The sequence below is a fragment of the Hyalella azteca genome, unplaced genomic scaffold (genome assembly GCF_000764305.2).
Source record: "Hyalella azteca isolate HAZT.00-mixed unplaced genomic scaffold, Hazt_2.0.2 contig12009, whole genome shotgun sequence".
Taxonomy (NCBI): Eukaryota; Metazoa; Arthropoda; class Malacostraca; order Amphipoda; family Hyalellidae; genus Hyalella; species Hyalella azteca.
The window spans coordinates 1-12,762 of record NW_025941981.1 but is presented as its reverse complement, the minus strand read 5'-3'; the positions used below and the strand labels follow the sequence as shown (position 1 = coordinate 12,762).

General features: G+C 37.1%; 1 protein-coding gene across 1 annotated transcript; it reads left to right on the top strand.

The window, feature by feature from the left end:
* The first annotated feature begins 702 nt into the window (after positions 1-702).
* On the top strand, positions 703-5,421 carry LOC108675673 (zinc finger protein 281). The gene is made up of 4 exons (XM_018163701.2): positions 703-1,793; positions 1,993-2,867; positions 3,049-3,234; positions 4,164-5,421. Exons 1-4 carry the CDS (start codon positions 1,046-1,048, stop codon positions 4,764-4,766), a joined length of 2,412 nt encoding a protein of 803 aa, XP_018019190.2. The 5' UTR covers positions 703-1,045; the 3' UTR covers positions 4,767-5,421.
* Positions 5,422-12,762: the final 7,341 nt, after the last annotated feature.

Here is a 12,762-nt window from a genome sequence, read left to right as displayed (position 1 = left end):
ATATATTTGAACTTCGAGTTAGGAGAAAAATTGTCAAGTAGGAAAATTTGTTGCGAGCTAGGAATATTTTTTATTAGTTTGGAAATTGCTTGCGGGCTAGGAAAATTTTTCATGCCAGGAATATTTTTTAAGAGCAAGAACATTCTTTAGCAGGAAGGAAAATTTGTTCTGATACATGAGAGTGTAGATAAAATTCGTTCTAAATGACGATCACAGTTTAAAAAAAAAAACTAAATGGGTTTTTCACCGCGGCGGCATGGTTTCTTCATCACAGGCAGATAGCGCACAACAGCAACAAAGGCCGTTGATGCACCGCAATAATCATTGATATTTGATCATTCGCTGCAGATAATCTCTTTGTGACTTTACTACATGCGATTTGTTAGCGACAGACATGATTTTATCTGCACAATGCGATTAGAGACTTCAAGTGGTAGAAGAGATTAAAATGTGTTGGTTATTTGGGTATCGAAGTTATTTTTCTGCTGGATAAAATTACCCATAATTAGATCAATTATACGGCTACGGGCTTGAAACAATAAACATAGACAACACTGTTGGAAATTGATGCAGTGGAAGGATTGGCTAACTCATCTCGTAAATACGAATGTTTTTCAGTACGTGGTCACCCGCGCTGCACTCAGTTCTTCGGCAGCATCAGCTGACCGAAGTTCTTGGCAGAGCTGGGCTGGTGATGAACAGGGCAAGGAAACCCCGAAAGTAGAGACTTTGAGACGGTCTATAAATGTATCGACAACATTTCTCAATGAATATTTGCATGCTCAATAGTGTATTTTTTAATAATTAATTATTGTTTTTTTTTGTATTTTAACAAAATCTCGCGAAATAATCCCATCGATGTTTCCAAAGAAATTTTAAATATTTTTGAGCAATGCAGCTTTTCAATTCCTCTAGCAAGATTTCAGTAGATCTCTTCTTTATTTTTCAGACAATTATATTATAAATAAAAGATTTATTGTGCTTATCGAAACGAAGTACAGTCGAAAAATTTTTTACTGATAAGCGAATTTTCAAGTAATTTACAATGGACGCTCTGTTGCCGCAGCTAGAGGGAATATGGACTGGCTTGATGCCATTAGAACCTCAGTTTCCCGCGCCTGAAGACAAAAACGAACCTTGGGCCCACAAAAAAATTTCAGACGATGAAAGTTATGAAAAACAAGAAACTAAGGTTGGTGCGGTGACAGAACCAAGTGAAGCGGTGACGAATGTCATGCCTGAAGAACCAACATCCAAGCAGATAGAATCTGATATAATTTCGGAGGAAATCTTCAGTGAAATGCGAAGCTCAGAGCTTGATATGTCACCGCCGAGCTCGGTTCTTACCAACAACATGAACTTCGAAGCGAGCCAGTTTGACGAGTTACAAGACATCAGTGCATTCTGTAGCCTCATCTCGCCTCCATCTTCACCTAACTCGGGCTCTTCCAATAGTCTTGACTTGAGCGAGTTATTCTCACCCTCCTCGCTGACAGACAATTTCAACATAGAAGAGAAATTGACTTCGGGATCCTTCGCAGATGAAGGAGATTGGTTTCAAGTTCAACAAATAACGGACATGAATTTAGCTAGCCAAGAAGACTCAACCGACAGTGTACAGATTACTGGATTATTACAAAGCAAATCATATAATAACGACTCTTCAATTGATCCGCCAATGGATTCAATTTATCAGCAAATGAATGTTAGTTCAAAAATAGACGGAATACCAACGGGAGAAAGTTTAAATACTGAAATTACTTCGAGTATTTCCAGGGATTTCCTCATTATGAGTGAGTCTTTCAGAGTGCCAACTAAATAAATTAAAATTTGTCCATTTTTGTTTTTCCCTGAATAAAATATGCTTTCCTGCTACTTTTATCGATGAAAATTGATCGTAGAGGAGTGATTTGTGGAACTGTTTTCGGTGCTTGTAAACCTATCTTACAACACGCATAAATACTAATAGATATTTTTTTGCTTATTTTCCAGGCGCAACGTGTCAGGACAGTGTAAGTTCTGCAGCGTCGTCGCCTGACGCCTGGTCCACTTCTTCGGATTCTACCTCATCAGATGCGTTGAAGCTTCAATTCGCACCAACAACAACGACCTCTCCAGAATCCCCACAGCCTATTTCTCCGACCCTTGCCTCGGCGTTTACAGCTGCTTTCCAGCCCTCAGTACACGTCAGTTCAAAAACTGAATTCAATTCTCCACCTCCGTTTCAGTTTCCCGATCTGCTTCCACCCTCATCAGAGCTGCCTCTACTCGACGTTGAAATGGATCTCTCTATATTTGGGGAAGACGTGACATATTCTCCGGAGCAACAACCCTTAGATTATGCAAACTACGATCAAAAAAATTATGCAGCTTCTAGTGTAAATTCCGGTTGTTTCAAGCCTTCTGAGATTTCATCGCCTAATGTCATCCCTGCTTTGCCCAAAGTGTACATGAGTGACCATGTCCACTTAAACAGAAATCCTGAACCTAATTCCCGAATCCCGTTTAGCGTTTTCCTCTCTGGACACGACTACACGAACAAAATAGAAGAATACAGCACCAGCGTGGATTTACCTCATATGCCTCACCCATGTATGCACTTACAAGGACATCAAAACATGCAACGGTATACTTCTACGCCATTACCTCCATACCCAACGCACTTCCCGTCCAATTTGCCCATTCCCTTTCCTCCTAGAGACATCCACAGAGGCATGCACTTCGTCTCAAAGCCTCCCTCTGTCTTCCAAAATGTTGTGGTATCCATTGAAAAAGCGCCAAGAATCGATCTCAAGGATGATGAGAGATCTTATAAATGCTCCTACCAAAACTGCGGCAAAGTTTACGCCAAATCCTCTCATTTGAAGGTCAGAGTATATTTCAAAGGGAAAAGCTCAATACGATAGTTTAAACTAAATTCTTCATTTACCTGCACTATTTGTCGAATGCAGTTTCCTTAGCCAATACGTATTGCGAGTTTTGTCAAAAAAATAAATGATTTATTTACGTCATTTATGGTTTATATTTAATTCATATGAACATCAACAGGCTCATGTTCGGCGGCACACCGGAGAGAAGCCGTTTGCGTGCACTTGGGAAGGCTGTGCGTGGAAATTCTCGCGATCAGATGAGCTGTCACGACATCAGAGGAGCCACTCCGGTGTCAAGCCCTACCGCTGCGACGTGTGTGACAAGCGCTTCTCCCGCTCTGACCATCTCGCCAAACACCATAAGGCTTGTTAACATACATTTATTGAGAGAATTAGATACATAATTTTAACGGTATAACATTTGTGACATGTATTTTTTTGCGTTTCTGTTCACAGTTTTTCATAATTTTTTAGACAATTATTTGAACCATCAAGATAATCATGAATAAATTATAACGCAGAAATAAGTAAAAAACCATTAACAGAAGTAATTAGATTAATGAGCAAAAGAGGTAACAGTTATGCAATAATTATAAGAAATGCAATAAAAATAAGTAAAAGGATGTATAGAAAATATGGGTCTAATATAAAAGAGCAGACTAACCAAGATTTGCAATGCCAGGCCTGCTTACACACAGAATGCCAATTGCTGCTAGTTACTAAATGACGGAACTGATCTGAATGTAACTGTCATTAGTTTGGATAAGATTACTCTGAACCAAAAATGAAAGAGAAAATAATTTAATTAAGTCAAATTTTACTGAAAACTAGTGGATTAAAACACAGATTGGTTGAGTAATGGTGTTGGGAGACCACCAGGTTTGCATGTACTGTTGTCATGAATAAGTCGTTTCTGGTCAAGATATACTTGAAATCCAACACCACAACACAGATATAAAATTGGGCAAGGTTACAAAGTTCGCGGAGACAATCTGGAACAAGACATAAACAGGCCGAAGAGAGGGCTCCTAATTTTCCGCTCTCTAAAATCCGAATGAATCCGTTCGCACGACACCCATCAGTAAAGCTACGATTCTCTCTAAAATAATCTTACAACTTTTACATCCTAATTAAAATATATCCTTTTCCTATACACCATACATCAAGATAAAACACATTATTGATCCTTAATAATTAACCTAGCTCTCTACAATGAAAAGGTAGATGTCTTCCGGTAATAATATGACGTATCATAGTGAACCGTCCTCACAATATTTCCATTTCTTCTTCCAGGTTCACCGAAGAGACCACCAAGTGGCTTCTCTGTACAGCGGTCCTCTGAGCACCCATAGCCTCAGAAGACCTCCTCGCTCCGTTCCTCCCTCCGTCGCCCAAAGGGTGCACTCACTCGTTTGCAAAACCACGTACAACAACCGCAATCATAGCCCAAAAGATCCACAACACAGAATTTTTTCCCTCGTCGATGGTGAAACAGCGACTGCAATGGGGCCCGATATTCAAGTTCAAAGGGTACAGCGAAGTCCTAAAATATCGTTCAAACAAATCCCACCCAAACAATATAAAGGTCCTATGGCGATGCACATTCGACAAGGCTTTTCCACAACTAATTTCAATCTCAGACCAAACTTTACTGAACGAAAACAAGGTTTCAGCACCCGGAAAGTTCTTAACGGAATTGAAATGGATTCTAGCAAAGATTTTAGTCGACCTGTTGAGAGTGATGTCACAGTTACAGTTTGCGTATCTAGACCACAAACCTCCGTTTCAGGCAAGACTAGCGTGGTTTCCTCAGCGAGCAATGATGGTAATTGCGGCTCATCGTCGATTGTCAGAACCATTAACCACAACTCAACAACTCCGATTGTTTGCTCATGATTAATGATGCTAATATGTATATAGTGATGTGTTTTCCAGCGCATTCTGTTATATGTTCCCTAACGGCAAGATCAGTTTACAAACATGCTGCGATCGGCACACGAATTTAGAAACAAATGACTTCGTGATGTACAAAGGAATTAAGAAACAATTCATTTCGGCGAATTTAAATAATTCATTGATCTATGTGTGAACAAAACTTAATCTATTTATGACACTTTTTCGAGTAATTATGCCACTTTCTTTAATGAATCCCCAGAAATCTTGACATTTTTAAACGTATGTACTAAATAGGAAGGAACTGAGCATTTAATCAGCCACATGAATTTTACATGGTATCGATTAGTCAACGACTTATTAAGCTTCACATTCCTGCCACCAAAATAATGTCAGAGGGAAACCTTTGTACATGCATTGCAAAGAGAACACAAATACCGGCTTAACATTTTTTTTTTCATGAGATGTAGGTTCGGCATATTTATTCCTATGGTATTTGTTACGAGTATTTCTGCTTGCAAATATCAAGTGTCTAGTTGCATAATTGTAATATATATTTTTACATTTAAGTAGTGATCCTGAGTACACGAGAAAGGGACACATCGAGCAGCGCCAGACCAAAGACTTTATATTCTATTAGGTATATGTAATAATTAAGAGTAAATTATTAATAAATTAGTAATTAAATTGATAAAATTATAACTTGCCGTTTTGTAAATATTGTGCATAAAATTTCAATTCATGCCCTAAGGCTCGATATAAAATAATGTTTTAGCATAATATTACTGATTTTACGGTATGATTAAAAAAATGTTTGTTTGAGAATAAGTCTACAATATTTTTTTCAACGCATTTAGACATGCTTGATATCCATACAAAATCATTCCATTATTATTATTACATTTCATAATTTTATTGAGCAGTGGACCCCCAATGTAGTTTTATAAAAGTATATTTCTGGTCACCTACATTTTTTACTTGGGAAAATAGCATTTTCTTAGTTATAGATAATTAAACATTAGATATGTGTTTTCTCTACCGTTGACTATAAAACACTTAATATTTTTGGCGAAAGTCCTCGAAAACAATTAAAGAAAGAAATCCAATAACAAGTATATAAAATGAATTATTTAAATTTAAAAGCCCCGTTTTCATTAGGTTCTATGTTTGTGGCTCGTATATTTATTAGATGATTGAAATTTAAATAAATTCTCCCCGTTTTGATGATTCATTATTATAATTGAAGCCGATTAAATAAAAAAATCTTATTCAGATATCAATCTATAGAATAGACCATGGAAAACTTAATATTTTTGGCGAATGTCACCGCGAAAACAATTAAAGAAATTAATTTAATACCAAGTTAATTTAAAAATAGTCTATTAAATTTCAAGTTTTTGGCACGTATATACATTGGATTGTTGAAATTTATATAAAATCTCTCCCTCTTGATGATCAATTATTATTAATTAAGTCCGATTATTTGGGACTTGTTTTAGATTCTCTTCATAAAATTTAATATATAATTTCTTTAGCGCGATACTTGCACCGTTTAACATTTCCTATCATAAAGAATTATGAGCCCAAAAGGCCAAAAGGGCATTAACATATTAATTAAAGATGAGATATGATTGCTGTTTCTTATGTATAAATTACTAGGCATGATTTAATATATGATATAACGATGAGGTGGTCGAGATTAAATTCACTTAGATAATTAATAGCAGAAACTTGCGGGTTTGAGACCAAGATGTATGAAAGAAATCGTCGGGGTTTGGAATCGGCGGTAGACCAGATATGGCTTAGTCTTTAATGATGACACCGACAAATTTAAATATTATCTCAACATATAAGAAAATATTTGAATCTTTGTATATTTTCAGTCGGTAAATCAATTGAAACTCAGTGGATCCGCTAATCCGCACAGTTCCGCTAATCCGCTAACCGCTAATAAGCGAAGCTAACTTTATCCTTATCGGATTAGCTTTTCCAACCATCAGCGGACCAATTGGCTTCCGCTAAATTTAGTTTCGCTAACTGGCAGTCCGCTAAAAATGTTTAGAAACAACTTCTGATAGAAAATTCAGGCGTTAATATTTAATGCTAAGTATTGTTAGCCGCGTGTCACACTGATGGCTGACTACGTCAACTAATCACGTCTTGTGTTACTGCTGCATAATATAAAAGCACAAGACGTAATTGATTGACGCAATATTGTGTAATTCTGCAATTCACTTCAATTTGGATGTTAGCCACGTAACACGTTACAGTCTTGCACGTCTCGGACAAATTTACGGCCGGTCTCCAAATTCAGTGAACAAGGAATATCTCCCAAAGTAATGAACGTAGCTCGATGAAACTCGGTACACGTATTCATAAGGACCTAACTGATTGATGTATAGATCGTGAAATTTTTTAAAATTTTGCCATCATTCGTGAGTTATATGGCGATACGTGCCGAAATTCGCAGTGAACAAGACATTTCTTCCAAAGTATTAAACAGATTTGAACGAAATTCTGTATATACATTCCTAACGGTGATGTTTAGTTCGTGACAATTTTTTCGATTTTGCCTTCATTCGCGAGTTATACGGATATACGGCCGGCATTTCTGAGGCTGATTTTTAACTTTGCATTGACCAAGAGAACGATACGTATAAGAGAGATACGTATAACTCGCAAACGAAGGCAAAATTGAAAAAAATTGTCACGAGCTAAAAATCGCCGTTGGGAGGTTAGTTGGTACATTCAAAATTTCGCTCAAATCTGTTCAGTATTTTAGAAGAAATTTGATGTTCTCTGCGAATTTAAGCACGTATTTGTTTAAAATCACGAATGAGGATGATATGGAAAAATAAATTCGCAATGCAGTTAATGCATAAATTCGTAATGCAGTTGATAATTTGGATTTAGCGAATTCTTAGTGGTTCCGCGTCTAGTCAATAAAAATTATGGTGTGCCATTCAAAAATACAAATAAATTTTAGTATTAAGTGCCATCAATCACAATTAATGTGATTCAACAAAAATGTCTTCCTAATTTAGTTAGTACAGAAAATTTTAATTGAAGATAAATAATTATGAAATGTTCTAGCTAGGCAAGTATTGCAGCGGGTTTTCAAATAATATGCGAGCCTAATGAAAAAAAACTTCCAAAATACAGAACAGATTTTAGTGAAAATTCGAAATGTACTCATGGCAACTTTTCAGTCGTGATTAGGTTGTGAATACTTTTTCGCTTTCGACTTCTGTCCGGTGTCAATCTGGGGTCTCACTATATTCATCATTATATTGTAAAATTAGATAATCTGTAATTAAGGCGTAATATTCAACAGACGTGATAGAGATTGATGGAAAAGTACTAGACCTGAGTCAGCTTCTGGACAACATCACGTGATAGACCACTCGACTGGACCTTAGAGATGGGCAGAAGCCGTGATTCTATGAAAGGGTTAGCAACTTTAGTAAAGCTCCCCATAAGGTGACAAGTACGCACGCCGCAATGAGAGCTACTCAGGCGTAACGGCCGACGTCTTAATTAGCTCTACCTGTATGCCGTATCGTATCACTCGTGCATAACCACCCCTATCAAGGTAAGTTCTCTTGACAGATGATGTCTTACTTATACCTCACGAACTTAGTTAGCGAATACATGTCCTCAGGTGGTGCTTAACATAGTGCCTGACACTTCATTCGCGAGGTTTACTGCTACGCAGGAAACTCATAGGCAAATGGTTTTAATTGAAAAGAAAATTATTTTACATTTAATTACCCTCATATCTGCTGATATGTTCACGTCATTAGGCTGCTTTTTGTAAAATAAATATATCATAGCTCCATAACTTGTGGGTGAAGCCAAAATCGAAAAATTCCAACCATCACCGGAACGCGTTTAAAGGCCCGTTTACACTAGTGACTAGAGGCAACAAATGGGCGTCAAGCGCCTCACCGCCCCTCTGTGCAGCGTCTACTTCAGCGTTGTCAACTGGTATATTTCTACACCAGATTTCACAAATCTGGTATTTTCAGACGGTATGTGGTATGAATATTTTAGATCTGTTATATTCGCCTCAATCTGGTATTTTTCATGTATTTTCTGACTTACTGCAAATTTACTGCATTAAGTTCCGCCTCTGAAGTTTGAACTTCCCCCAGCGTAGACGCGGATTATATAGATTACCTCTAGAGCGGCGCGACTAGAGCTTTCCCAATTAGGGCAAATAAATGCATTCCTCCCATTCAAAATTAGAAGAATTTTTTAGAAGGTTACAAAGAATTTAGAAAATTTCGTGAGTTGGAGCTGCGACTGTCATAAAAAAAAATTAATTTGTTTACAGAGAACTAGAAAAATGGTTTGCTTGTCAACCTCAATATAATTTTGAATCAAAGAGGCAATAAGATATTGTTCATGTGAATGATCATAAAACTCTTAGATATGAATATTAACATTTGCTTGTAAATTATAGCACAAAAGGCAATTGACATTTTTATCCCAAAAGCACCGTTTAGCACGATCACATATTATGCCTATGTTAATTTTTTTGCAAAATTCTGTCACAATTGGAGGACTAATTGCACATCTGAGGTAACCCCGCAAAATCGGTGCCTGAGCCCCAATGCAGGAACAAGTGAGGCGATGAGTTACGGGCGCCGGTTTGTGGGCATTTTTAAGCATCAGAGCGTGTAGAGTACGGCATCAGAACTCAATTATTTATGCGGCGGTTAACTCGTAGCAGCGCAATCAAAAACTTGGCAACCGCACTCGGTCATGCTAGATGGGATCAGCAGCAGTAGTAGTATACGCACGTACAAGGATCTTAACAGGCTTCACGCGGGCGTATCACAATCATCAGATTTGAAACTTGTGGGACAACTTAGGTAATCAATGCTCGTCCATTTTCTTCCCACGCAATTCAAGCACCTACTATTTTAAAAAAGCGATTTTCGCTGCACATGAGCAGATAGCAGATTCCGAAGCAGATATTTTTATTCAGTAATTTTGGCTTTTGACCGCGACTCTGATTCGACGTGTGAAAATTCAAAATCACCTATTTATTTATATACTTCCAAAAGCGAAAATTGTGTTCTCACAAAGTATAATGCTAATCCCGCACTTACGTAATTTTTCACAACAATTTTCGTTTTCCGTATTATTTTTTATATCTCAGACGCTATTGTATAGTGGCATTTCTGTTACTACAGTAAACTCTTGATACTGATAACTTACTCGATGAGGTTTAGCTTCGTCAAGTAAAATAATACTCATTCAATGAGATTCAACTTCTGCTTGTGGCAGCAAGGTATGTTTACTAACGGTCTGTTTGCAAGCACACCTAACAAGAATAATTTATAGTAGAACATATTACTTCAAAACTCTGAACGAACGAACAATTTTTGGAAACGTACTTTAGTATAGGGAGAAAGGCGACCAACGAATTCTTTTGAATATATGGAGCTCGACAAACAGCGCTACTTAATGCGAGATGCAAAGCGATGAACGGCTGTTTGAGGAGTTCATTGATATGTGAAGATCAGATAGGCGATAGATCTACTTCAAAAAATGTATATAAATTATCAAATATTAAAATTATTGTTTTAAAAAGTGGAGCAATTTATGAAGAATTAGTTGCTCAGTAATTGGTTTTCGGCGAGTCAATTTACATTAGTCTTAAACCAGCTTAAAACTTACAATAATTATTATTCTTTGCCACCTTTTTTTCAGACCAAAATGGTTAATATTAGTGATAAATCTTTACGAATTATGTTGCGAAATTAATCAAATTGATGTCAAATAAAAATTGGACCAGACTTCTGCTTTAATCTCATCGTGTTCGTCTTGCGTCTTGGAATAGTATAGAATAGAAGTTTCGGCACTGAAGAAATAGGCCCATGGCTTCGTCTTGCTTAGTCATGATTAACAAGGATTGATTAAGAAATAAACAATTAATGGCACTGCATGAGTGTCACTGTACGAAACAATCCCTAAGATAAGAAAAGTCTTGCAACGCTACCGAGAAGCACCACATGACTTGTGTTTTTTTTAGCTCTTGCATTTCATGATGGCTGGTCAGAGAGGAATAATATACGTTTAAAATTTACTTTTTAAAGACAACACTTGCAAAGAATCCAGTGTCTCCAATCTTACAGATGTACAATGAATTTTTCATTTAATATTCGTATGTTAAAAAATTATTTTTTCATTTTTTTGATAAATAAATTTTTTTAATATATAATTTTTTTCAAAATTATTCATTCTATTAATTGATTCATGCATTGCCTCTGACTTCACACAAGTGTGCAAAATTTCAGATCAATTAGACAGGTAAAAGTGTGTCAAATATCAGTTATAAGATTTGTAGCTGACAAAATTATTTTTCATTTGTTTTAATATTGAAATTTTTTTTTATTTTTCAAATCATTTATTTTGACATTTGATTTATACATTGTCTCCAACGCTACACAAGTGTGCAAAATTTCAGATTGATAGGATAAGTAGAAGTGTATTAAATTTCGATTACAAGATTTGTAGCAGACAGACAGACAGACAGACAAACAAACAGACAGGAAGTGAAGTTAAAGTGAAGTGTTGTAAAAAAATTAAATAAGAAGGCCTCCAGTCCTGTTAAACCGAATTCGAAGATCAAATTGCAAAATGAGCGAGGAGAAATTTGTAAATTTTGCAAGCTGGGATCGCTTAACGTCAATGACGCTACAGTGGCCTATGATCGTTGCGGGGATATCATCTGCAACAATTGTGCAAAGTTGAGCAAGACAGACTGCTGTTATTCGCAAAAACAAGTCAGTACACTGGTATTGCCAGGACTGCCAACAACCTGCACTTAGCGCTGTAAAAAGCGAAAAAATGGTGGAAGAGAAATGCTCTTCTATGTTTTCTGTTTTTAAAGCCGAATTTGAAGAAACCAACAAGCAAGAGTTGAGAAAGAGAGCCGAAATGGAGGAGAACCACAAGAAAGAATTGAGCTTGTTGCGTAGCGAATTACACTCGTTACGATACGAGCTTGTGGAAATGAAAGCTCATCTGCACAAAACAGAAAATAGCGATAACACAGAAGGTAAAGGCCGCAAAGAGGTCATCTCTGATCTCGCCAACGAGAGCACTCGTGAACTCTGGATAGACAGAGAAGACTTAACCTTGTTTGGTTTAACATTCCAGAAAGCAATGCTTCAGATGCTGTATTTATTACTGACTGCTGTGCCAAGGCACTTAACGTCGTTGTGAATATAACGGCATGCAAGAGGCTGCAATCACCTGTAAACCGCTGCTTGTAACTGTGCAGGATACAGACCAGGACGGACATGTGCTTAAGGCTGCGAGAAAACTAAGTGAATTCACAGAGTTTAATTCAGTCTTTGTTAAGAAGGATGCTACCCCTTTAGAGAGAGAAAATTTTCGCAAGAAATGGCAGGAGAGACTAAGGCGGAAAAGCATGGAGACTCTGAGCTGGAAGACGAGTAAGAAGTCATATCCATAGAACCAGGCCTGTAAATAATGTAAGAAATAAACGCATGAATCAAAGCGAAAGTGCACAAAAAGCTTTAAAATGTTTTTACACGAACTCGGATTCCGTTTTGAACAAAAGAAGTGAACTATTAACTGTGATTGAAAACGAGAGCATAGACATTATTTGTATTACAGAAACACTCCCTAAAAATCACGGGGGGAAATTGTACCTGAAAATGAAGAGCAGTGCAGTAGAGGTGTAGCTTTGTGGGCTAGCACCTCTTATGGGGCCCAGCAAGTCAAGTTATCTGCAGAACATCAATCAGCTAGAGAATCAGTGTGGTGCGAACTTTCTCTCAAAGGCAAAGATAGCCTCCTCATAGGCGTCGTGTATAGATCACCAAACAGTTCTTCTGATAACGATAAAGTAACAGTCTTTTCGTAGGTTTTACCGAGCATGACTTTCCGTAGGTCACACACGTTGATCGTTGGTGATTTTAATCATCCAGAGCTAGACTGGATAGATGGATCCTCTCCA

Excerpts from the sequence above, each read along its gene's own strand:
- LOC108675673 (XM_018163701.2), top strand. The coding sequence starts at position 1,046 with ATGGACGCTCTGTTGCCGCAGCTAGAGGGAATATGGACTGGCTTGATG. Across the intron at positions 2,868-3,048 it reads CCAAATCCTCTCATTTGAAG|GCTCATGTTCGGCGGCACAC; the intron begins GTCAGAGTATAT and ends GAACATCAACAG. Across the intron at positions 3,235-4,163 it reads ATCTCGCCAAACACCATAAG|GTTCACCGAAGAGACCACCA; the intron begins GCTTGTTAACAT and ends TTCTTCTTCCAG.